We start from the raw sequence: 26,516 nt of genomic DNA, 5'->3' as shown, positions 1-26,516 counted from the left end.
ATCTAGTCCAATATCCACTGAGAGGGGAAGTGAATTGCCTAACTTCCCCCAGGATTTTTTTAAGCTGGGCTCTGCACCCTGACTCTGTGCAGACATATCATTGTATCCCATTGCCCTTAGACACTTAGCATTATTTCAATTGAAACTAATTAGGAGTAGTAATAATAATAACTTGCTCAGTCGTGTCTTACTTTTTGTGATCCTGTGGACCATACCATGCTAATATTGTCCATAAGGTTTTCTTGGCAAAGACATTGGAGTAGTTTGACATTTCCTTCTCCAGTAGATTGAGGCAAACAGATGTAAAGTGACTTGCCCAGGATCACACAGCTCATTTATTTGAGTCTGGATTTGAACTCAGATCTTTCTGACTCCAGGTTCAGCACTCTATCCACTGAGTAACGTGGCTGCCTCCAATAATAACAACAGCTAACACTTCTATAGTGCCTACTATGTGCCAGGAATCATGCTAAGCACTTTTTATAAATTATCTCATGTGATCCTCACAACAACTCTTGGAGGTAAGTAATATTATTTTCTCCATTTTACAGATAAGAAAATGGAGGCAAACAGACATGAAGTGACTTGCCCAGGGCCACAGAACTAGTAAGTTTCTGAGACAAGTTTTGAACTCAAGACTTCCTGACTTTGGGTCCAGCACTCTATCCCCTGTGTCACTTAACTAGTAATGTAACAAACATTATCATTGTAGTTTATACTAGGTACTATAATTCAGTGTAACACATTCCATTTGTTTTTAAGATACTCTCCAATTCACACTCATCCTTTTCTCTTCTCTGCCTGTTCTTAAGATAAATGAGGGCTGACTGCCACACCCCAGACTCACTAGTCTGCATGAAGATTTGATGAGACTTCCTTTCCCTATGTGAGCTCTCTGGAGACAGAATCAATGGCATTTGAAAACTTTTCTAGTTGATCATCATACAACTAGACCTTCCTGGTCAAGTAGGCAAGGGGTTATGTTTAGGCTATATTAGAAAGTTAACTAGAAATGGGGTATCCTGTTGATGACCTTCCTAGCTCAAAGAGGGTTAAGTCTACTAAATCAATAGCAGTGGGCTCCCAGAGTACTGCTCCTCTATTTTTTTTCAAAAGACAAATAGAATGTAAGTCTAGGATGTGTATGTAACCAAACTTTCATGGACAGTCTTTCTCTGTTTCTTTAGGGAAGTTAGCTATCTGGAGCAGTTTGAGTAAAAATGAATGCCAAGTTCCTATATTTCAGTTGAGTTCCATAACTTGGGATAGCAAATATCAAGGTGACTTTGAGGCCAAATGGAAGGTAGTGTGGTGTATTGGATAGGGCACTGGACTCTGTGTCAGGAAGACCTGACTTCATATCTCTCTGTGCATCAGTTTCTTCATTTGTAAAATGAAATGGTCAGACTCAGTGGCTTCCAAGGTCCCTTTCTATTCTAAATCTATGGCCCTATGATTATTTTCTACAATTTGGTGAGAAGCAAACAAAGAATGGAGACAAATGGTAGAGATTTCCCAACTCTAAATGAAAGGAGGGAGGCACACATTTCCATAAGAGAATGCATGTGGTATGAACCCCAAGCCGCTGAACCACTGTGGAAATTCCTGGCAAAGAGAAAAACAAAGTGAATTTCCTGAGATTTCCTAAGGAAAAAGATAATCCTATCTATGCAGGTGGCTTAGAAAAGATGAGGACATAGATGGGAGAGAGAACACATACTGTATGTTGAAGATGGCCAAGGCAGTAGAATCCAGAAGGAAGCAATGTTGCCACCTGAGAAAACAGAAATTGAGGAACATTTTGGGGAGTATAAAAATATCAGATCCAAAGAGAAATAATTTTTCAAATTTGGGTTTATCAAAGTCTTAAGGATAGAAGGAACTGATATGTTAATTATACTAGTCACCTCCTGCTGCTTTTCCTTGGTTATAACTCCAGCTTATTCTCTATATTTCTTGAATGCATAGTTGTTCACCTATTGTCTCCCCACTAGACTGTGTGAGGTCCTTGACATCCAGGTGTCCATTTTGCCTTCCTTAGTATATCCAGCCCTTAGCACAGTGCCTGACACATAGTAGGTGCTTACTAAAAGTTTATAGACTGACAGCTCTACAATTAAGATCTTCAAGAAGCTAAAAATGAGGAAGTTCACTTTTTGAAGTTCATTGATTGCTCAACAAATGTTCCTTTCAGTGGACTGTACCTCCTTTCCATGATTTATTTTGGATGATGATGATGATGATGATGACGATGATGATGATGATGATGTGTGTGTGTGTGTACGCACAAGTGTGTGTGAGGTCATGAATGAGGTGTGCATTTCTGTTTGGAAGAGACTTAAGTGTGTGAGAATAAGAGTATGAATCATTATTTTGAGGGTGCATGATTTCACCAGTACTTCCTCCACCAAATACAGTTCACCACCTCTCTATACCCCAAAAGATGGTTTCAGGAGTTGTTTTGGCCTAAAATATGCATTACTCCCAGTGATATGACTCTCTGCCCTTCACTAGGCTGGTCACCAGACAACAAATCCACGATTTTCTTCAGCACTGTACTTGAAGGCTAAAGCCTTTGGAGTGCTTGGCAGTGCTTGAGTTCTGCTTTTGTGACCCCAGGGTCACCTCTGCACCACTATGAAAAATCAGGATGACTAGTGGAGGAGAACTATACACCCTCAGCATATTTTTCTAGCCAAGAGACACACTGTAAAATAATCTACAGTCATCTGTAGCTGTCAGGTTCCTGTGACCCCTGAGACTAGCATGTCTAAGAGAAAGGAGAAGGATTCAAAAGAGCTTCTTGACATAGACACATTACTATTAAATCTGTTGTGTTCTCTGTTCCCAAGGCTTTGCATAGCCCAGCAGCATAGCCTGGCATGCAAGATTTCTACAGAGATGGATGGCACAAGGTAACACAAATGCAGATGTATAGGGACACCATGAAGAAGCTTCACCTGGGTTTCTTTCTGTTCCTTCTCAAAGACACCTATCTATAGATACTACAACACTATAATTGGGCCAGTCTATAAACATCATCAGGGACTGCCTGCTTTTTTGCAGGATTTATGCAAACTGTAGACATCCTCAGTATGGGAAAATGTTTGGTGTTCTCAGGGTTTTTGGAGGCATCTCCTGATATCCTGCCAATGCAGATCAACTCCCTGTCTTCCTTGTAATAACAGTAGATGTTTTTACAAGTGGTGTCATCATCTCTCCAAATATCATCTCCACTTGTCCACCATCCTCTTAAAAATGACAACTCAGTATATCTATTCTGTTTTCACATATAACAGAACTACAATGGAAAAAAGCATTTTGAATGCATTCACTTATTTTGTGAAAAATCATTTAGAAACCAAAAACCAAGAACCAATAACATAAAGAAACCATTGTCAAAAAGAATTTTCTTTACTCCACAGCAACACCCCATTACTCACTGCTGGGAGCATCTCCTTTAGGGACAGGGGGCTGAACTCAGTTGCTGAGGATCAGACATATGACCCTGGCTTGAACTTGTGAGAAAAATAATAATATTTCAGATCCTCTCTTTGATATTGGTTCTGATACTTACCAGACCATAGGAAAGTCATTTCACCTCTGAGTCTTAATTTCTTCATCCATGAAATGGGGAGGATATTTGTACTATCAAGCTTGAAAGGAAGTGATTTTTAAACTTATACAAATATAAGTCATTATAATCATCACAATGATTATTTAGTCTATCTGGGTTCTGGTATAGTACAGACCCACATGCATAGCCAGGGAGAAATAAGTATGCCACAAAAGCTGCTTCTCACAAAAAGCACAGTAGCCATTGTCACACAGAAGAAATGAAGAGGGAAAAAAATAGGCCAAAGTCCCTGATGATTTACATAGCAGGTTTCTCCCATGCTTTCCCATGTGATGCATGTCACCAGAAGTGGACTAGTCTGACGTTCATACACAAGCACTGATCAATGCATTGATATCAGATAAATACTTTCCCCTTTCTAATTCATGTCAATGGAACTCCTGCAATTCACTTCCATTGTATGGACACTACTGTATCCTCTACCCAACATGCCCATTGTTTAAAAAAAAAAAAGCCACACACATAACACAACAAAACCTTAAGGATACAGGTTTAAAAATATCTAACAGAATTGAAGAAGAAAGGTAATCTTAGTCATAATGTGCATGGATAAAGCTACATTTGCCCTACTCAGAATGATAAAGAAATTCTCAGTGCTAAGAAAGTAATAGACTGAAATTAGACACCTCCTGAGGGGATTGATTGAATGAGTTTTCATTGCTCTCTACATTGGGTAGTTGCTTTGGAAGTACCCAGAGTTTATTCCTAGAGAAGTAGTAGGGGGTGGAGGGCAATTGAGGAAAGAATGAGGCCCAAATGACTATAAACGATCATAAGGAAGTAGATAAGATGCTGTCATAACTCCCTGCCAGAGGTAAACAATGTCTTTCACCTCTTTGTGTTGAATTCAGGAAACTTCAGCAATTTTTTCATAAAGACATCATGTTTCCTCCCTTATCACATTAGGCTAAAAAGGGCAGGGACAGAGATTCCCCTAGATAGTGTAAGTTTGAAGCAAGGTTTGAGAGTAGTCAGAGGAACATGAACATGATGGTATATCCTGAAAGGTCAAGTGTCATATCATTAGCCCATTCTTCATCATCATGTCAAAGCTCACTCACAGTATAGACTGAGAAGTGGAGGGAAAGAAAGATTAAATGAAGGGCCACAGGTCACTCAGCAAGTGCTGGAAGGAAAGCTATTGGGCCCTTTGTCCTGCCATTTCTTCTCACCTTTGCTTTGATATGAAGCCAAATGAATTACTCTTTCTTCTTCCCTATCTCCATAATCTATCTGCAAGCCTCTGGAAACCTTTCCTGACACATTCAGTGAAGTGCCCCATGAGGTAAGTTTGCAGATTCAGTGATAACCCAGAAGCCTCACAAACAAATTCGAAATTGGAACAGCCAAGCTGAAAGATCCTGGCTGTCAGTAATCAAAACTGTACAATCTTTGGGAAATTTACAGGTATGTTAGCTACTCAGTAAATGCTGGCTGAGTTGAATTAAGTGAAATCAGCTCACTCAGAAGGAAGGTGCTGAGAGTGGTAGGACTTATAAAGGATTGATTTTTGGGTCCCAAGTAGACACAAAAAAGTGTTCCATTACATGATTCTGCTTTAAACCCAGAAAGGATTTTGACTGTAATCAATCTGCGTTTTCTTAATTCTAAGAAATACAGTTTATCTATCATTTTCTCTGAATGACATGAAAATGTAAAAAAAAATATTTGCTAACTGACTGAAAGACTTGGTTGGCAAAATGCCTCAAAAATGGGTCCCACTGACATTCCTCAGAACAGGGCATAATTAGACCCCAGATTTATCAATTGCCAATATGGAATGTCTTCAGATAAGAACATAAACCTTTTCATGATGTGCTGCTTCTTAATTGTATAATTAAATCCCTCTAATTGCTTAGCTGGCACCTGGCATGTGGAGGTATATTCAATTAGAGCCTCGAGTTCAAGATGGAGTCTACATCTATAATTGCTCTCCTCAAGAAGATGCCAGCTGAGTCAAGCTGCTGAATGAAGCCTGAAAGCTCCTCCTCACTGGGCTCAGATATACAATTGATTAGAGAAGATGAGAACAAGTGAAATCTGAGATGACAGGCAGGAACCCTTGTCACTAACATGTTCCATTCCCCATTCATCTGTTTTCTATTGACTCTAAGTGGAGTTGAAATGATGAATTGGAATTCATGTCAGGGAGCAGTATGCATATATTGAGAGGCAAATGTTATCTCTCAGGATTTTGCTCTCTCGGCTAACATCCTCATTTTCATTATGCCAGTAACAGGAATATTTATCTTGAATATCAATTGTATGGCTAATGTAGACTTTTTGTTTGATAAGGTAGTTGAAGAAATTCCATATACCATTACCTTGTTACAAGGCACCTTAGAGATACAGGCCACTTATTCTCACTTCAGAGGCACTTTACTTCAGTGGAAAGGATGCTGGACCAGGATCAGGAGAGACCTGGCTTTGAATACTACCTTGAACATGTACTATTTGTGTGACCCTAGGTAAGTCCCTTCTCTGAGCTTCAGTTTCCTTATCCATAATATGGGACTAGTAACACCAGTAGTACTTACCTCACTGGGTTATGGTGAGGATCAAATCATGTTAAATTCATTGTTAAACCTTAAAGGACCATACAAGTGTGAGCTAATATTATTATATTTTACAGAAGGAGAAACCGAAGCCCAGGGAAATTAGGCAAATGAATGAAAGAGAAAGCTAGTATATAAAACACAACACACATACCCCTTGTAATCAAGAGTTCTACCTTCTTTCTTACAAAAAAACAAACAACAAAAATTCTTTTGGAGACAAACAAAAAGCATAATTTCAACTAACAAATCCATCAACAAACCACTCATTTAGGTACTAGGTGCATTTAGACATTGTAATAGATATTGGGAATGAAACAAAATGAAACAAAAAATGAAACAATCCATACTTCTCAAGGAACTTATGCTGTATTGGAAATATCTAGTACAGGTACTAACAAGCTAACTGGCAGAATGTTGGAAGAAGTAAAAGAGAAAATCCATAACTTCATAATGGTGACCTGGATAATTAAGTAGTGAGTGAATTTTAGGGAAAATTTACTTTGAGAAGTGATGTCATTTAATGCAAAAGGTAATTTGGAGGTAAGAGCAATATTTTGTTTTGCAAAAGAATCTCCATAAGATTTCTCTAAGTAGCAGGTTTTAACAAATTTCTTTACCCAAATTCAGTTCCTACTCAAATTTTTAAAAGACCACAGTCTTTTGTGTAAAGTGAGGTTCCCATGTACTGTTTTCAGATGTGAATTACATTGCAGTAAATGCTAGCTTCTTACTGCGATCTGTCCTTTTTGTCCAGGCTTTCAGCTTGACAATTTAGACCATTTCCTTTCATATCATGCTGACAAGCAATAATTCCTTTTAGAAAGATGTGACACTTCAGAGCTCTGAAGGCCATGCCTGGGGGAGATTGAACATCATGCTGAATTTTTCAGACCATCACATAAAGACTGTCAGAAATGACCCTACCGTGACCAGTGAAATTGGGCTAATGAGCTTTTCATCTTTTCTTGTGTTTTTTTCCTTTTCTTTTCTTGCCCCTACAGTCCTAGAGTCTCTAACTTCATTTAAAAACTCAGATCATGGGCCATCTCCTACAATAAGATTTTCCTTTCTCTCTCTCTCTCTCTCTCTCTCTCTCTCTCTCTCTCTCTCTCTCTCTCTCTCTCTCCTCTCTCTCATCTCACAGTAAGTGCCTTGGGGACAGGAACTGTTTTGGATTTTGTCTTTGTATCTTCAGCACCTAGCACAGTGCTTTGCACATTGTAGGTAAAATAAATGCTTGACAGATTGCACTGCATTCTAGAGTGCATTTCCTACAGAGCTAGACCTGAAGCCAAGTGTGTGCTCTTCCAGGTCAAGAATTGATGCATAGCATACCCCAAAATATCTTGATATGAAATTCCCTGACAAGCCATGGTGACACATGCATATTGGAACACCACTTACATGTGAGAGGATGAGAGGAAGCTGACATGTGTCCATGGATATGAGAAGAGGATCAGCTCTGGGCTATGCATCAATTCTAAGGCACTGGCTAAAACAGGCTGACATTTTGTTAATGGCATACTGAAGGTTGTACATAGGTCCCTGTCTGCTTTAGCCAGTGACAATGTCATCTGTGCTTCAATGCATATAGATATCATCAAGCACTCACCTCACAGGTGAGTATCAAATGAAATAATGTGTCAAAAATGCTTTGCAAACCTAAGGGGGTTTATAAAGGTTAGCTATCGTCAGCAGCAGCAGCAGCAGAAGCAGCAGCTATGATAAAGGCACTGGCTATGGATGCACAATATGGATACAACTGCTTTAATGCCACTAGTATCAGGGCATAGGGCTAGTACTATCTACAAAGGTCTTAGAGGACATGATTAGACCAGTGATGCCTTTGAATTGAATCTATGTAATAATGAGGCACATTATTAATCAAGGTTTCCTTCATTCACTCCCCATTATCTCTTAGAAGGGGATTGTTACCTGATATCTTGTGGGCTTACTGAATGTGTTCTTCACAGTAAGATTATCAGGATTCCCCATGCTGCTTTGGTAGCGAGATTTCTGAAATGATAAACAGATTGGACTTGGACAGCACCCACGTGGAGCAAATTCCCTAAAAGAGCAATACATCAGGGGTATCATATCAGGATATCAGAAACCAGGTCTAAACATCCTTGACAAGGAAAGAACATTGAGGCCAGCATTGGAACTATAGGGCACTGCAGTCATTCACACCACAGCAGAGTCAAAATATTAATTGTTCAACTACCGCAATAGCTAGGGAGAAAGTAAAATTTTGAGCAATTCTCAAAGCAAGAGAGTCTTTTAAACCAATGAAAAATATTTTAAGTCCATAGACTATGGAGGCTGCATCTGTCTACTGGATATATACCATTCCATATATTTTTGTAACTTTTGCTAGTAATCCATTTTCACATTTTGCCTGTTAGAGCAAGACTTTCATACTAAAGACCCAATTTGTAGTTTCCAAATGAGGGTATATTTCTTTTACTCTATTCTGGATATACACCATGATATGCCATAGATGAAAGAATCACCCAATTCTGATTTTGCATTAGTAATTTCCAAACTATTTAGATTTGAAATACTACTATTGTTTTTTTCAGTTTTGTGAACCTTATGTAGAGGAAGATCCCAGCCAGAAATGGTCTGCAAACTTTATGTGCATAGTAAATGCAAGGATGAAGTTAGGTAGATGGGTTCACTTATACGTGTGACTTTCAATCCATGTGCCCTGTCAGTAGATTGCTATGTGAAAGTCTATCTATACATGTTCCCTACATGTGTGCATTGTTCTGGTTGACATGTATGTATTTCTAGGAGAGTATGCCCCTACTTACGGGAGAAATATTTTATTACTATTTTCCTTACTATCCTATTTAATTACTTGTCTTTGATTTGAATTGATTGGGTCTTCTGGTTGACTAGAAGGTAAATACTTTGCTGGTAGCTTATGAGTTATGGTTATGAATGACAGTGGAGATGAGTACCTCCTGGTATTATGCTTTACAATGTTGAAAATTGCCCATAAGAGAACATATATGTATTTTTGAATGCAAAGTAAAATAATTTTTTTTTTGCTTTGAGAATTTCATGATACCTCTCAGACAATTTGTAGCACCCTTAGACATGCCTGACTCTTTCCATATAAGGATGCACACATATGCATACTCATATATACAAACATATATGCACACATATACATACACACATAGTCTACTCTAGCTATACTTGAACATAGTAGACCACCATACCACATGGTGTCATTTGAAGGACCCTAGAACCTTCCTCCGACCTCTAATATCTCCTCTACTGGCCTGTCACGGTGCCTGAAAGTCTTGACATTGTAGCCTTTCTCTGTGTCACCAGAAGGTAGAGAGGAAAAGAAGTCTGAAAGGAATAGCACTATGAGGCACCTTGGGGAATCAGGGCACCAAGAGGGCTAGGGAAGTCCAAACATGGGCAAGAAGAGATGTGACAGACTCTCAGAGATATGCTTCTGTGACTTTAAAGTTTCACCAGATCCCCAGCCTGATAGTGTGACACTATAAACCTTTTCTCACTCTCCTTAAGTCTTCCTCACATTCCTACCTTTTAACCAAAGTTGATTTGGATTAGGGGCTGACACAATGCTGAGGAAAATAGGAACAGGTCCTTTTGTCTCCTACAGGCTTAAGTTCTTGTTATCCATTTTTCTAACGTATCAATATCAATAGCAAAAACACAAGCACAAACGCACAAAAGCAATCCCCCAACCCACTAATCACCAAAGTGAAGTCACCACCTACCCTCAGTTTAGAATTCAGCATGCCCATCTCAAGGTCATTTTCACAGCTCTTGGCCTTGGATTTGCAGAGTTTTATGAGGCACATTTTGATTCTCATTATGAGATAATAAAATGATTTAGGACTTGGCACTAGGTTAAAAGGAGCAGGTAGAGTCCGACCTTCATCAAAATAAGACAACCAAAGCTTTGCTCGGGCAAACTTCCATTCTACATCTGCATCCTCCTGTGAGAGAATTAGGGGAAAAAAAGGCCCCATCATCAACAACAAATACTTAGTATTTTCACTCCCACCAAATTTTGAAAGTGCATATTATTTGGATGTGAAAGATATTTTGTCACAGCAGAAAGACTTTTAGACCAGGAGTCAGGAGACCTGGGTCTCCTTGCTGTGACACTAACCAGGTATATGACCTTGGGCTTCTCCCTGGGCACCAGGTTCCTCATCTGCCGAATGAAAGATTTGGACTGAACAATCACTGGGGTAATTTCTAATTCAGACTTCTTCCTCTTTTGCATTATAATTAAATGCAATATTGGGCACCCACCAATAACTAGAAGTAGAGATGTTGTCCTTAACATTTGGCATTTGACTAACATAGCTCAGATAGATAGTTACCTCATTATTAAAAAAAAAAGAATAAAAAACAACTTTTTTTCTTTTGGCTAGGCAGTGGGGTTAAATGACTTGCCCAGGGTCACACATCTAGTAAGTGTTATGTGTCTGAGGCTGGATTTGAACACAGATCCTTCTAAATCCAGGGTTGATGCTCTATCCACTGCGCCACCTAGCTGCCCCCCAAAAACAACTTTCAATGACAAAATTTGACCCTCTTTGCTAGACATTCTAAGTCAAAGACCATGTATTAGTGTGGAAAGAGACTAACAGCGTCAGAGGACTTAGGTTCTATTGTTTGGGTTTTTGTTTTTCTCACTTAATAATATTTTCTTTTTTCCCAATTACATGTAAAGATAGTTTCCAACATTCATTTTTGAATGATTTTGAGTTCCAAATTTTTCACTCTTCCTTTCCTTCCCCCCCCACCCCCCAAGACAGCAAGCAAGCTGATATGGGCTATTCATGTACAATCATGTTAACCATATTTCCCCATTAGTCATGTCATGAAAGAAAAATCAGAACAAAAGGGAAAAACCATAAGAAAGAAACAAACCCCTACAAAAAAAAAAGTGAAAATAGTATGTTTCAATCTGCATCCAGACTCCATAGTTCTTTCTCTGATTATGGAGAGCATTTTCCATCATGAGTCTTTTGTCTTGGTGTATTGCTGAGAAGAGCTAAGTCTATTATAGTTGATCATCATACAGTGTTGCTGTTATGTGGACAATATTCTTCTGGTTCTCACTTCACTCAGCATCAGTTCATGGAAGTCTTTCCAGTTTTTTTTTCCCTGAAGTCTGCCTGTCCATCATTTCTTATAGCACAATAGTGTTCCATTCCATTCATGTACCATAAGTTGTTCAGCCATTCCACAACTGATGGGCATTCCCTCAATTTCCAATTATTTGCCACCACAAAAAGAGCTGCTATAAATATTTTTGTCCATGTGGGTCCTTTTCCCTTTTTTAATGATCTCTCTGGGATACAGACCTAGTAGTAGTATTGCTGGATCAAAGGGTATGTATGCTCAGTTTTGTACCCTTTGGGCATAGTTTCAAATTTCTGTCTGGAATGGTTAGATCAGTTCACAACTCCACAAACAATGCAGTGGTGTTCCAATTTTCCCACATCTTCTCCAACATTTATCATTTTCCTGTTTTGTCATGTTAGCCAATCTGATAGGTGTGAGGGGTTACCTCAGAATTATTTCAAATTGCATTTCTCTAGTCAATAGTGATTTAGAGCATTTTTTTATATGACTATAGATGGCTTTAGGTTTTTCTTCTGAAAACTGCCTATTCATATCCTTTGACTATTTATCAATTAGGGAATGACTTGTATTCTTATACATTTTATTCACTTCTCTATATATTTGAGGAATGAAGCCTTTATAAGAAACACTACCTATAAAAATTGTTTCCCAACTTTTGTTCTCTCCTTCTAATCTTGGTTGCATTGGTTTTGTTTGGAAAAAACTTTTTAAATTTAATGTAATCAAAAATTATCCATTTTGTATTTCATGGTGTTTTCTATCTTTTGTTTGGTCATAAATTCTTCCCTTCTCCATAGGTCTCATAGGTAAACTATTCCTTGCTATCCTAATTTGCTTATGGTATCACTCTTTAGGTCTAAATCATGTACCCATTTCTTGTTATAAAGTATGATACATTGGTTTCTGCCATACTACTTTCCATTTCCCCCAGCAGTTTATGTGAAATAGTGAGTTCTTATCCCAGAAGCTGGAGTCTTTGGGTTTATCAAACAGTAGATTACTATATCATTTATTACTGTGTCTTGTGTACCTAACCTATTCCACTGATCCCTCACTCTATTTCTTAGTGAGTACCAAACAGTTTTGATGATATAGTTTTAGATTTGGTTTGGTGAGGCCACTTTCCTTTAATTTTCCCCTCATTAATTTACTTTGATATTCCTGACCTTTTTTTCTTCCAGATGAATTTTATTATTTTTTTTCTGGCTCTATAAAATGATTTTTGGGAGTTTGATTGCTATGGCACTGAATAAGTAAATTAATTTAGTTAGAATTGTCATTTTTGTTATATTAGCCCAACCTATCCATGAACAATTGATATTTTTTCAATGGTTTAGATGTGATTTTATTTGTGTGAAAAGTGTTTTGTAATTGAGTTCATATAGTTCTGGGTTTCTCTTGGCAGGTAGATTCACAAATATTTTCTATTGTCTACAGTAACTTTAAATGGAATTTCTCCTTCTGTCTCTTGCTACTGGGTTTTGTTGGTAATATATAGAAATGCTGATGATTTATGTGGGGCTTATTTTACATCGTGCAACTCTGCTAAATTTGTTAATTGTTTCAAGTAGTTTTTTAGTTGATTCTCTAGGATTCTCTCAGCATACCATAATATCATCTGGAAAGAGTTATAGTTTTATTTTCTCATTGCCTATTCTAATTTCTTCAATTTCTTTTTCTTCTTTTATTGCTAAAGCTGGCACATCTAGTACAATATTGAATAATAGTGGCAATAATGGGCATCCTTGTTTCACCACTGGTCTTACTGCTTTGTGCAGCTATTTTCAGAGATACTTCTAGGGACCTGTAAGTTTTTAGTTCTTCCAAGGTGGTATGATCTGAGGAGAGGTGTTTACTCCTCTCCTGGCCTGTGCTGTAGTCTATGAGTCACCACAAGCATTCTTTTCTGCCCTGGAATGATGAAGAGGGTTCCCTCTCCACTGCTGCCTCAAGCTCTGCCATGCCAGTGCCCATCCTGGCCCCATGACTGTAACCCAGATCCAAGTATGGGCAAAGCAACAGAATACTGCCTCAGTGAGAGGCCTGGACCTCTTTACAAATTACAGAGACACGTGTAATCTTCTGATCAGTTGTTTGATCCCCTTATCATCTGTGGGCTGAGAACCTTGAAAGCAGCCACTGCCATCACTGCTGCCCCAGGTCTGTGCTAGGGTCAGGGCTGGAATTCTCTCCTCTCTCCCAGGTCTGACAGACCTTTCCTACTGACCTTCTAAGTTGTCTTTGGAATTTGTGGGTTCAGAAATCTGGAAGCTGCCATGGCTGCCTGCAATTCAGTCCCCTAAGGCCTCTTTTGCTGGGGCCAAGTCTGTGCTGGTGAGCTTTCGCTGGACTGTGCTCCTCTTCCAGCCCAGAATAACAGACCTTTCTTGTCAACCTTCCAGGTTGTCTTGGACTGGAAATTTGTTTCACTCTGTCTTTTTGTGGGTTCTGCTGCTCTAGAATTTGTTTAGAGTAATTTTTTTAATAGGAATTTGGAGGGATTTGGGGAAGAACTGAAGAAAGTCCTTATTTTTACTCCACCACCTTGGCTCTGCCCCACCAAAGGCCTCTGTGATACCTTTTTAACAAGATGTAAGGTTTGAAAGTCCCTTATTTCATTGAATGTCCATTTCCCCCCTTGAAAGATTATGCTCAGTTTTGCTGGGTAATTGTTTCATGGTTGTAATCCAAGCTCCTTTGCCTTCTGGAATATCATATTCCAAGCCCTTCAGTCCTTTAAAGTAGAAGCTGCTAAATCCTGGCTCCTTTATATTTGAATTATTTCTTTCTGGCTACTTGCAATATTTTCTCTTTGACTTGATAATTCTGGAATTTGGCTACAATATTCTTTGGAGATTTGATTTTGGGGTCTCTTTCAGTAAGTGATTGGTTATTCTTTCAATTATTATTTTACTTTCCAGTCCTAGGATATCAGGGCAGTTTTCCTTGATGATGTCTTCAAAGATGCTGTCCAGGCTCTTTTTTTTGATCATGGCTTTCAGGTAGTCCAATAATTCTTAAATTATTTCTCCTGCATCTATTTTCCAGGTCAGTTGTTTTTGCAATAAGGTATTTTACATTTTCTTCTATTTTTTCATTTTTTTAATTTTGTTTGACTGATTCTTACTGTCTCATAGAGTCATTAGCTTCCTTTTGCCCAATTCTAATTTTGAAGGAATTATTTCTTCAATTCGCTTTTGTAAATTTGGCCAGTTCTACTTTCGAAGGAGTTTTTTCTTCAGTGGATTTCCCCCCCCATTTTGCCAATTCTAGTTTTTAAGGAGTTGTTTTCTTCAGTCAACTCTTGTTCTTCCCTTTCCAGTTGAGTCTTTCTTCATAATTCTCCTATGTGACCCTCATTTCTTTTCCCAATTTTCTTCTATCTCTCTTTCTTGATTTTTGAAATCCTTTTTGAGCTCTTCCAAGAGGAAGATTTTTGGGCTTGAGACCAATTCATCTTCCCCTTTGAGGCTTCACATGTAGGTATTTTGACATTTGTGTCCTCTTCTGAGTTTGGGTTTTGATCTTCCCTGTTGTCACCATAGTAGCTTTCTATGGTCATGGCTCTTTTTGGGGTTTTTTGCTCATTTTTAAAAATTGAGCTCTTCTTTTGAGGCACAGGGGGCACTATTCCAAGTTTCTTGTGCTGGGGGCTAGGGGCCTGATCCTTGGCTTTCCATGCCAGGCTCAGATGCTTGTGGCTTACCCACTGTGCTGGAGTATCCTAGCTTAGTCATGCCTAAGGTTCTAGGCTGACAATTTGCCTTCTATGCTGGGGCTAGAGGCCCCACAGCTGGCCTGCTGTGCCACTAGTGTGTTGAGCCAGGACTAAGGGGCCTCAGTTGCTGATCTATGTTCTAACTAAGAGTATCCTGTTGGCTTGCCCAGACATCATTTGTGCTAGACTGTGCTCCCCTTTTGCCCAAGTGAGACAGATCTTTCCTCTGAAGTTCAGATTCTGGAGCACAAGTAATCCACAGTCCTTAGTTTCCCTGATAGCAGAGATTACAGGTGTAAGCTTCATGCTGGACCATGCATGGTGAGTCTTTGTGAAGAGCCAGTTATAAGGCTTTGGGGCTCTGTCTACCTCTCAGTCTCTGTCTCCTTCCGCTCCTCTTTATCTCAAGCTTCTGTTGCCTATCTGCTGAGTGAAGAGACAAAAAAGAGACTGCTTGAAGGAGCCTCAGATGGAAGTAGGATGGGATGGGTTTCCCTAAGGAAACTGAAGATACTAAACCAAGTTGCTACATTTGCCAGGCAGATAGTCAACACTGGTATAGATGATAACCACTGGAAGGATAAGATGACTATTAGTTTTCTAATGTGTGATGAGGTTTCTACCCTCTTTGACTTTTGAGATGGATAATGCTTGGTAAACAGTCTTTGGATATGTGGTATCTACTATGAGAACAAAGTGAATTGCATATAGAAGACAAGGTGAGAGGAATTGGAAATTCAGACATTACCAAACCTTACTACTTAGTGGATTTGCTTTTTGATACTTTTGGAATTTACTTTGAATTTCTCTTTAGCAAATGCATTTAGCTGATAGGCTGATAGTGATTTCTTTGTAGTTATGTCAAGAAAGGAAGTAAGACTGGAGACTCCCTAGGTGAGGAGCAGATGCTTCAAAGGGAGTTATAATTTTTTTTCCCTGGAAATTAATCCATATTACCAGATATAAATGTGAGCCCTTAAGCAAGAGGAAATTTATAGGGGTTGGGAGATTCTGGGAAGTATTGCGGAATATCAAGCTTAAAGTGCCATCTGGTGGCTTGCATAATATAGCATCCTGCAGTAGCTCCTCCAAGTCTTATGCCTGGTGAGTGAATGGATGAATAAAGCATTTATTTAACACTTACTATGTGTAAAGGACTGGGGATACAAGTGGAAACAAAAAGTAAGACAGTCAAAGTTCTCAAAGAGTTCACATTCTCATAATGAACCAACGTGTGTGAAATGTTTTAGTTTTAAGTTAGATGGAAAGATCGTGCAATTCTTAGGGTATGCTGGCAAAACAGATGGAAAATGCCTCTTTTTAAATGCAATTTCCACTGCTAAAAATGTAATTTTCTGATGCTGAGTCATTTGACGATGCCAAAAACCTTGGCGATTTTTGGGAGGGGGTTCTACAAAAACATGTTTGTAATACCTGTAGGAGCTGCTAGGCTGCATCTCCACAAGAGTTGCTTCTCAGGCTAATGGCTATGGACATTGAGCTAAAAGCACTGCTATTCCAAAGGCTCAGGACTCAGGGTCGTGGGCTGTCTCCATTGTGGTCTGAGTGATGGTGGCCACTGGTGCGTGGTCAAGGTAGCCGTGGTGGTTTGATCTGACAGGCACATGCTGTCTCCTATCTCTCCCTCAGGTTACCTTACTGCTTCAATTAGACTAGCTTCCATGTCCTGTGAGTATCAGTTGGTTGGCAATCGGAGGGGATGTCTGGCTCCTCCTCCATAGGAGTGATTTGCTTCCCCAAATGATGACCATGAAATATGGGTTGGAAGCATGGGGTGCAGTGGGGTTGTGGTGATGGTGGTGCTATCACTCCCAGAGCTCTTGTGCCCACCTACCTCTTGGTGGCAGTTGGGCAGCAACTATTGTTGGTGGTTGTGAGGAAACTGTTCTTCACAATTGGCTGTAGAAGCTGGACTGGAAGCAGGTCTGGTGGTTTTGGGGGATACTGCTATTTCCCTTAGCATGAAAAACATTGTAGATATTGCCCACTGTGGCACATGGGGAAAGTATTTCATGTGTTTTCCCACTTCACTTTTCTGAACCTCAGTTTCCTCATCTGTAAGATGAGTATAATAGTACTTGTACTACCTATCTTAGAGGGTTATTATGAAGAATGCATTTTATAAACTTTAAAGTACTAGAGAAATATGAGTTATTATTGTTTCTACATAGAAGGAAATTGAGTTCCAGAGGGGTTAAGTCAAATCTGATTAAATTCAGTAAACATATTAGGCCCCTACTATATGCCAGGCACAATACTAAGTCCTGGTTATATAAAAAGAAGAAAATAATAGTCCTTGCCTTCCAGGAGCTTGTAATTTAATGGATTAAGTGACAACTAAAGTACACAGATGACCAAGTGGCTAAACTGAGACTATAACTTACAGCTTTTCATTTTTAATCTGTCCCTTTTCTGACAACATTTCCTTTTTTTTTTTTTGTAATTTTAAAAAATTACCCAATATTGCAAATAATGATCTGTTTTCATTTGTGCTTACACGGACACATCATGTACACAACACAATTTGCTCCTCTCTCAGTAAATCATCATAATTAATTCTGGCAGAGACAATGACCCAAGGACAGTGACACTCAAGAGGAAGTGAACAGCTGAGATCTAAATAATTTTTGAGGGAATTAGGCAGGTTTGGTTTGCTTTGGAGTTCACTCCGGGAGAACTCATTAACTACATAAATGACAATATGGTAGAGGGGAAATATTGCTGACATTGGGCTAGTCATTTAACTGCCCTGGGCCTCAGTTTCCTCATTTGTAAAATGAGGGAGCTGGACTAGTTGGTCTATGGGTCTCCTTCAGCTCCAAATCTATCATCTTATTATCCATGTATGAGGAATATTCTGTGACTAAGGTAAAGCATGTCATAGCGGAAAGAGATCTGGATTTTGAGTGTGTGCTCAGGCCCTGGCTCTTCCACTTGTTTGTGATCATGGGGTGTATAGGTCTCTTCCTTTCTCTGAGCCTGTTTCCTCATCAGTAAAATAGGAATAACAATTGTGCCATCTGCCTCTCACAGTACAGGTTCCACAGCCCTATAGAAATTGAATTATTAATGTTTTATAGATATCATGTAACTAGTACGTGCTACTAAAAAATTTCATGACCATTATAGCAGAAGGTACTACTCAGCTGGGATGACCCTATATCAGTGAAGTCACAGGGCTGGTCCTCATCTCTATATTTACTAGAGAGGTAGCATGGTATAATGTCTAGGCCACTGGACTTAGTGTCAGGAGGACCTGGGTTTGAATCTCCCCTGATTCTGACTATCTGGCTAATCCTGGACAAAGTACTTAATCTCTCCATGTCTCAGTTTCCTCATTTGTAACTTGAGGGGTGTGTATTTGATGGCTTCTAAATTTCCTTCAAGCTACAGATCCCATGATCCAATTCTAAATGTATTGTTGATGTCAGACGGTCAGGCTTGACATTTCTCCCAGAGGGAGAGAAGAGAACTCAATGACCAAAATATCCAGAGTGAATGGTGAATCCGTAAGTGTAACTGGTAAGCACTAAAGAAACTGTACCAATCTAAGTTTGCATTCTTATCTGGCTTACTTTTCACTGGTATGTATGGGATTTTCTTACTCACAATTGGTGCAAAGGGCATTTAGAAGAGGGTGTCTGGGATGTCAAAGACCTTGAGATCTAGGCACATGAAAGTCAGTTGAAAAAACTGAAGATATTTAATCTAGAAAAGGGAAGATTTGGAGGAAGGAAGCATGATAGCTGTTTTTAAGTATTGGGAGGGATGTTTTATGGGAGAAGGATTTGAACTGTTCTGGCTGGTGCCAGAAGGCAGAGTCAGGTTCAATGAGTAGAAGCTGCAAAGAATTATATTTAGGGTTAATGGAAAGATTAACTTTCTAACAGCTAGAGGTGATTAAAAGTGGAATTTGGTGCCTTGTCCTAAGGGAATAATTTCTTCCTTGGTAAAGGTCTTCAAACAAAGTTAACATGTGCACACACAGGGTATATTCCTTCTCATTTCTTACAGAGCTTCTTTTTTAGGAATGGACTGAACTAAATGATCTGTGAAGTCCCTTACAACACTAAGATTCTGTGATGTGTTTGTAAAATATTCCTATGTAGCTTGTTTAACCTTGTGTAACTCATGGTCAGTCTGAGGTTCTGCAGAGTTGAGAAGCTCCTGGTTGGACTTTCTCTGTTCTATAATACCATCTAGAATAATGAGAAATGGGGCCAGAAATATTGTGTCGCTGACTGGCACATGTCTTTTGCTTTTATGTTAAGATAGGATAATTAAGTTAGTCCCCATGAGAGAATCCCTTTCTCTCTCAAATCCAGAGATGAACTATTAGTCATGCTTACAGTCCTACTGTGTAACAACTCCCCTTTCCATAATGTTTTAAAGCTTACAATGATAACTTTGCAAGGCAGGGTACCATTGTAGGAGGTATTTTCTTGGTTTTATTTTATAGGTGAGTAAACTGAGGTTCAGATATATGAAATGACTTGCCCATGACTCCTCAAGGAGAGTACACTGAGTTTCTCATTGTTGTATATATGGTTTGCATTTGGTGTTTGAGGGAAAATTACTATAATAATTTGCTCAACTATACTGTTACAGAAACCTCTGGTGGGCCATCAGGCCCATGGTAGAATTAGACATGGTAGTTATTTTTTTTTCCAGTTTAACATACTGTGCCAATACACATTTGGTGCACATATTTATGTCCAGACAGAACCAATTATAATTTAAGAATCAAATCAGAAGTTATTCATTATTTTAATAGGTCTAGAATTTCATTGACTGGCTGCTCTCTCCAACCCACCCATGCTTCCTCTATCCTTGTAACTCTTGTCTGTCTTACATAATCTTCCACAGGAATTCCTTTGAATGTCTCAGGGGGGCTTCCTCTAGTTATCTTGGCATTGTATGGATGGTCAAAGTCTATAGAAAAATCATCAGTGTATCTAGAAAAGTCATCCCTCTCTAAACACAGATCTGGGTAATTTACAGAAGGCATGGAAAGTACTTCTAACATAGACCTCACCCTAATTATCATCAGAAATTTTTTTTTTCATTTAGAAACACATGGACAAGAAATCCACATAGTGAAGTCTTAAAATCCAAGAAAGACTTAGGTTCTGGATTGATCAAGGGGATCCAACAAAGGATAAATTTAAATATTAGTAATTCATCTAAGAGGACAGTTACCTAGGGAGAGCAAGTCTCTATATTTATTTCTTTTTTCCTCTACTGAGGCCAATAGAGAAGGAAGCACACTAATATCACTTTCATTTTCTAAGACAGCCACATAAATTAAATTTGGGGGGTGGGGAGGGAGGAGGGCTAGCAAATCCAGTTAACTAGGCTTACCTCAATTTCCTGATAAGAGTTGTTGATCATGGCTATTAACATATTGAGAAGCACAACCACCATGGTAACATTATAGACACCGTAGAGCACATAGCCGATGTTCTCGATGAACTTGTGATTGTACTTCAGCACCACCGAGGTCACTTCAGATAAGCCAAATATTGACCAGAATAATGTTTTAAAACTTTCTTCCACCCTATAAGCAAAAGAAACCACTTTTTTACAAAGTTCTCACTGATAATGCATATTTTTAAAAAGGAATATTGGTATTATAAGTAGACTGTTTAATATTCTTTTTTAAAAAATATTTATTTTTAGTTTTAAAAATCCACTTCCATAAGATTTTAAGTTTTAAATTTTCTCCCTGTCTCTCCCTTCTCCCCACCCCAAGATGGTGTGCAATTTGATATAGGCTCTACATATGCATTCATATTAAACCTATTTTAACATTAGTCATGTTGTAAAGAAGAATTAGAACCAATGGGAGAAATCATGAGAAAGAAGAAACAAGCAAAAAAAAAAGACAGAGAGAGAGCAAATAATATGCTTTGATCTGCATTCAGATTCCATAATTCTTTTTTTGGATGTGGACAGCATTTTCCATTCTGAGTCTTTTGTAGTTGTTTTAGATCCTCGCATTGCTGAGAAGAGATAAGTCTATCAAAGTTAGCCATTGCACATTGTGGCTGTTACTGTACAATATTTTCCAGGTTTTTCTGAAGACTGCCTGCTTATCATTTCTCATGGAAAAATAGTATTCCATTACATTCATATACTACAACTCGTTCAGCCATTCCGCAATTGATGGGCATCCCCTCAATTTCCAATTCTTGGCCAACACAAAAAGAGCTGCTATAAATATTTTTGTGCATGTGGGTCCTTTTCCCATTTTTATGATCTCTTTGGGATACAAATCTAGAAGCAGTACTGCTCAGTCAAAGGGTAGGCACATTTTTGTAGTCTTTTGGGCATAGTTCCAAATTGCTCTCCAGAAAGGCTGGATCAATTCACAATTCCACCAAAAATGCATTAGTGTTATTTCAGTATACAGTGTAAGATGTTGGTCTATGTCCAGTTTTTGCCATACTATTTTCGAGTTTTTCAAGCAGTTTTTGTCAAATAGTGAGTTCTTATCTCAGAAGCTGGGGTCTTTGTGTTAATCAAACAGTAGATTACTATAGTCATTGACCACTGTGTCTTGTGTAATTAACCTATTCCACTGATCCACCACTCTATTTATTAGCCAGTACTAAGTAGTTTGATGATTGCTGCTTTATAATACAATTTAAGATCTGGTACAGCTAGGCCACCTTCCCTTGCATTTATTTTCATTAATTCTTTTGATATTCTAGAACTTTTATTCTTCCAGGTGAATTTTGATTATTTTTTCTAGTTCTATAAAATAATTTTTGGTAGTTTGATTGGCATGTCACTGAATAAGTAAATTAATTTTGGAAGAATTGTCATTTTTATTATATTAGCTTGGCCTACCCATGAAACTGATGTTTTTCTCGTTATTTAGATCTGATTTTATTTGCTTGAAAAATGTTTTGTAATTATGTTCATATAGTTCCTGGGTTTGTTTTGGCAGGTAGACTCCCAAATATGTTATCATGTCTACAGTAACTTGAAATGGAATTTCTCTTTCTATCTCTTGTTGTTGGGCTTTGTTAGTAACATATAGAAATGCTGATGATTTATGTGAGTTTATTTGATATCCTGCAATTTTGCTAAAATTGTTTATTATTTCAAGTACCTCTGATCTTATTGGAAATACTTCTAGCTTATCCCCATTACATATGATTGCTAATGGCTTTAGGTAGATAGTACTTATCATTTTAAACAAAGCTCCATTTATTCTTATGGTCTCTAGTGTTTTTAATAGGAATGGGTGTTGCATTTTGTCAAAAGCTTTTTCTGCACCTATTGAGATAATCATATGGTTTCTGTTAGTTTTGTTGTTGATATGACCAATTATGCTGATATTTTTCCTACTATTGAACCAGCCTTCCATTCCTGGCATAAATACTATCTGGTCATAGTGTATTATTCTTATGATAAGTTGCTGTCATCTTTTCCCTAATATTTTATTCAAAATTTTTACACCTATGTTCATTAGTTAAATTGATCTGTAATTTTCTTTCTCTGTTTTGACTTTTCTCTGTTTAGGTATCAGTATCATATTTGTATCATAAAAAGAATTTGCTAGGACTCCTTCTTTGCCTATTTTCCCAAATAGTCTATATAGTATTGGAATTAATTGTTCTCTAAATGTTTGATAGAATTTGCTTGTAAATCCATCTGGCCCTGGAGATTTTTTCCTAGGAAGTTCATTGATGGCTTGTTCAATTTCTTTTTCTGAGATGGGGTTTTTTATGTATTTTACTTTTGTAAACATTCATCCCTTTCACTAAGTCATCAAATTTATTGACATACAGTTGGGCAAAATAGTTCCTAATAATTTTAATTTCCTCTTCATTGGTGGTAAATTCACCCTTTCATTTTTGATACTGGTAATTTGGTTTTCTTCTTTCTCTTTTAATCAAATTAACCAAAGGTTTATCTATTGTATTATTATTTTTCTCCGTAAAACCAGCTCTTAGTTTTATTTATTAGTTCAATAGTTTTCTTAATTTTAATTTTATTAATCTCTCCTTTGGTTTTCAGTATTTCTACTTTGCTATCTAATTGAGGATTTTTAATTTGTTCCTTTTCTAATTTTTTTTTAGTTGAATGCCCAATTCATTGATCTCCTCATTCTTTATTCTATTCATGTAAGCATTTAGAGTTATAAAACTTCCCCTAAAAACCACTTTTGTGGCATCTCACAAATTTTGGTTTGTTATCTCATTACTGTCATTCTCTTGAATGAAGTTATTGATTGTTTCTATGATTTCTTGTTTGATCCAGTCATTCTTTAGGATTAGATTATTTAGTTTCCAATTAATTTTTAGTCTATCTTTCCATGGCTTGTTATTACATATAATTTTTATCACATCATGGTCTGAAAAGGGTGCATTTAGTGTTTCTGCCTTTCTGCATTGGATTGTGAGGTTTGTATACCCTAGTACATGGTCAATTTTTGTGTAGCTTCCATGTACCACTGAGAAAAAGCTATATTCCTTTCTATCTCCATTCAATTTTCTCCATATCTAACTTTTCTAAAATTCTATTCACCTCCTTAACTTCTTTTTTGTTTATTTTGTGGTTAAATGTATCTAATTCTGAGAGCGGGAAGTTGAGGTTCCCCACTAGTATAGTTTTGCTGTTTATTTCTTACTGTAACAATCTTAACTTATATCCTAAGTATTTGAATGCTATACCACTTGATGCCTATATATGTAGTGTTGATATTACTTCATTGTCTATGGTGCCTTTTAGCAGGATATAGTTTCCTTTCTTATCTCTTTTAATTAGATCTATTTTTACTTTTACTTTGTCTGAGATCAGGACTGCTGCCCCTGTTTTGTTTTTGTGTTTTTTTTTTCAGCTGAAGCATAATATATTGTGCTCTAGCCTTTTACCTTTACTCTGTGTGTATCCTTCTGTTTCAAATGTGTTTCTTGTAAACAACAAATTGTAGGATTATGGTTCTTAATCCATTCTGCTATCCTCTTCTACTTTATGGGGGAGTTCATGCCATTCACATTCACAGTTATGCTTACTATTTGTGTCTTTCTCTCCATCCTACTCCCCCTATTTATGCTTTCTTTCTCCTTTCTACCTTTCCCTCCTCACCCAAGTTTTGTTTTTGACCACTGCCTCCCTCAATCTTCCCTCCTTTCTATCAGCCCCTCCCTTTTCTTTCTCCTCTCTTTTACTACTTCTTTCCTCTCTTCTATCCTCCTCTCCTGTCCCCCTACCCTTTTCTTTCCCCTTTCCCTTCCTACTGCCTATAGGGCAAACTAGATTTCTATACCTAACTGAGTATATTATGCCCTCCTTAAGTGAAATCCAGTGAGAGTAAAATTCAAACAATGCTCATCCCCTTCTTTCCTTCTACTGTATCAAGTCTTTGTGTCTCTTCATGTGACATAATTTGCCTTTTTCTGCCGCCTCCTTTCCTCTTCTCCCATTACAATCCCTTTTCATCCTTTAATTAGGTTTTTTATCATCACATCAAAGTCAATTTATATCCACCCCCTCTGTCTATGTATATCCCTTCTAAATGTTATAATAAACATACAGTTCTCAAGAGTTACAGGTATCATCTTCTCATGTAGGGGTCTAAACCGTTTGCCCTTATTGAATAACATAGTTTTCCCCCCCCTTTTCTTGTTTACCTTTTTATGCCTCTCTTGAGTCTTGTATTTGAAGATCAAATTTTCCATTGAGCTCTGGTCTTTTCATCAGGAAAGTCTGGAAGTCCCCTGTTTCATTGAAAGTCCATCTCCTCGCCTGAAAGATTATGCTCAATTTTGCTAGATAGTTGATTGTTGGTTGTAATCCAAGCTCCTTTGCCTTATGTAATAACATATTCCAGGCCCTCTGATCTTTTAATGTATAAGCTGCAAGATCCTGCATAATCCTGACTGTTTCATGACATTTGAATTGTTTCTTTCTGGCTACTTGTAGTATTTTCTACTTCACCTGATAATTCTGGAATTTGGCTATGATATTCCTCAGCATTTTCAATTTAGGATCTCTTTCAGGAGGTGATAGGTAGATTCTTTTGATGACTATTTTACCCTCTGGTTCTACAACCCCAGGGAAGTTTTCCTTGATCATTTCTCGGAAGATGCTGTCCAGGCTTTTTTTCATCATGGCTTTTAGGTAGACCAATAATTCTTAAATTATCTCTACTAGATTTTCCAGGTCAGTTGTTTTTTCAATGAGGAATTTTACATTTTCTTCTATTTTTTTTTTCATTCTTTTGATTTTGTTTTACTGATTCTTGATGTCTCATAGAGTTACTAGCTTCCAATTGCCCAATTCTAATTTTCAATGAATTGTTTTCTTCAGTTAGCTTAATACACAGAAATGCCAATTACTTATGTTGGTTTATCTTATATCCTACAACTTTGCTAAAGTTATTATTTCAAGTAGTTTTTTACTTGATTCTCTAAGATTCTCAAAGTATACCATCATATCATCTGCAAAGAGTGATAGCTTTGTTTCTTCTTTGCCTATTCAAATTCCTTCAATTTCTTTTTCTTCTCTTGTTGCTAAAGCTAATATTTCTATTACTGTATTGAATAACAGTGGTGATAATGGACATTCTTATTTCACCCCTGATCTATTGGAAATACTTCTAGCTTATCTCCATTACATATGAATGTTTAATATTTTTGAAACATAAATCTAACCATGTCACTCTACCATTAAAAAAATCTTTAGTGGCTTTCTCTTGTCTCTAGGATGAAATCTATTTCTTGAACTTAAAACCATTCACAGTCTGGTTCCTGTCTAATTGTTCAGTCATTTCACATTACTATTTCTTGCACTCTCCCTTCCAGTCAAACTGGCCTAAAAGCTTTTTTACCCCATACAGGGCATTCCATCTGCCCTCTGTGTCTTTGCACAAGCTGTCCCTCTTGTGTTTACTGCATTCCCTATTCACCCCTTGCCTTTTAGGATCCTTACCTTCCTTCAAAGCACAGCTCCCATGCCACTTCCTCTACGAGGTTTTCTTGATGAGCCCCTGCCTCTACTGTTGCCAGATGTCCCTATTCTCTCCCTCTTCAAGTAATTTTGTGTTTATTTTATAAATATTTCATGTATATTTATCTGTGTACATATTGTAAACCTCAGTAGAATGTAAACTTACTCAGGGCAGAGATTGCCTTGTTTTTGTCCTTGTTTCTCCAATGTCTTGCACATAGTAGCTACTCAACGAATGTTTGTTGAATTAAATTGAAAATACTTCTCAGACCAGTCACTTAGACTGTTGATTTTATCCTAGCTGATAGTTTATATATTCTTAAATTACAATGTATACAACTACCTAAGAACACTATGAAAGAATAAAACATTTGGAAGGCTGCATCTGCTTGACTCATCTCATGCATCTTAACTTCTGACTGTCACATCATTTCATTCTGCTTTAATCAATGTACCATTTTAAAATGAA

At 37.8% G+C, this 26,516-nt stretch overlaps 1 protein-coding gene across 1 annotated transcript in view; it reads right to left on the bottom strand.

The window, feature by feature from the left end:
* TRPC7 (transient receptor potential cation channel subfamily C member 7) overlaps positions 1-26,516 on the bottom strand; it is a 296,237-nt gene that overhangs the window by 5,877 nt on the left and 263,844 nt on the right. The window contains exons 9-11 of the mRNA XM_078149184.1: positions 20,447-20,642; positions 9,960-10,181; positions 8,131-8,211 (exon numbers count right to left, since the gene is read on the bottom strand). Coding sequence (XP_078005310.1) covers positions 8,131-8,211; positions 9,960-10,181; positions 20,447-20,642 — 499 coding nt within the window. The remainder of the gene's footprint in view (positions 1-8,130; positions 8,212-9,959; positions 10,182-20,446; positions 20,643-26,516) is intronic.

This window comes from Phascolarctos cinereus, unplaced genomic scaffold (assembly GCF_003287225.1).
Source record: "Phascolarctos cinereus isolate Bilbo 61053 unplaced genomic scaffold, phaCin_HiC Scaffold_2;HRSCAF=192, whole genome shotgun sequence".
Lineage (NCBI taxonomy): Eukaryota > Metazoa > Chordata > Mammalia > Diprotodontia > Phascolarctidae > Phascolarctos > Phascolarctos cinereus.
This window is presented reverse-complemented; position numbering and strand designations above follow the sequence as displayed.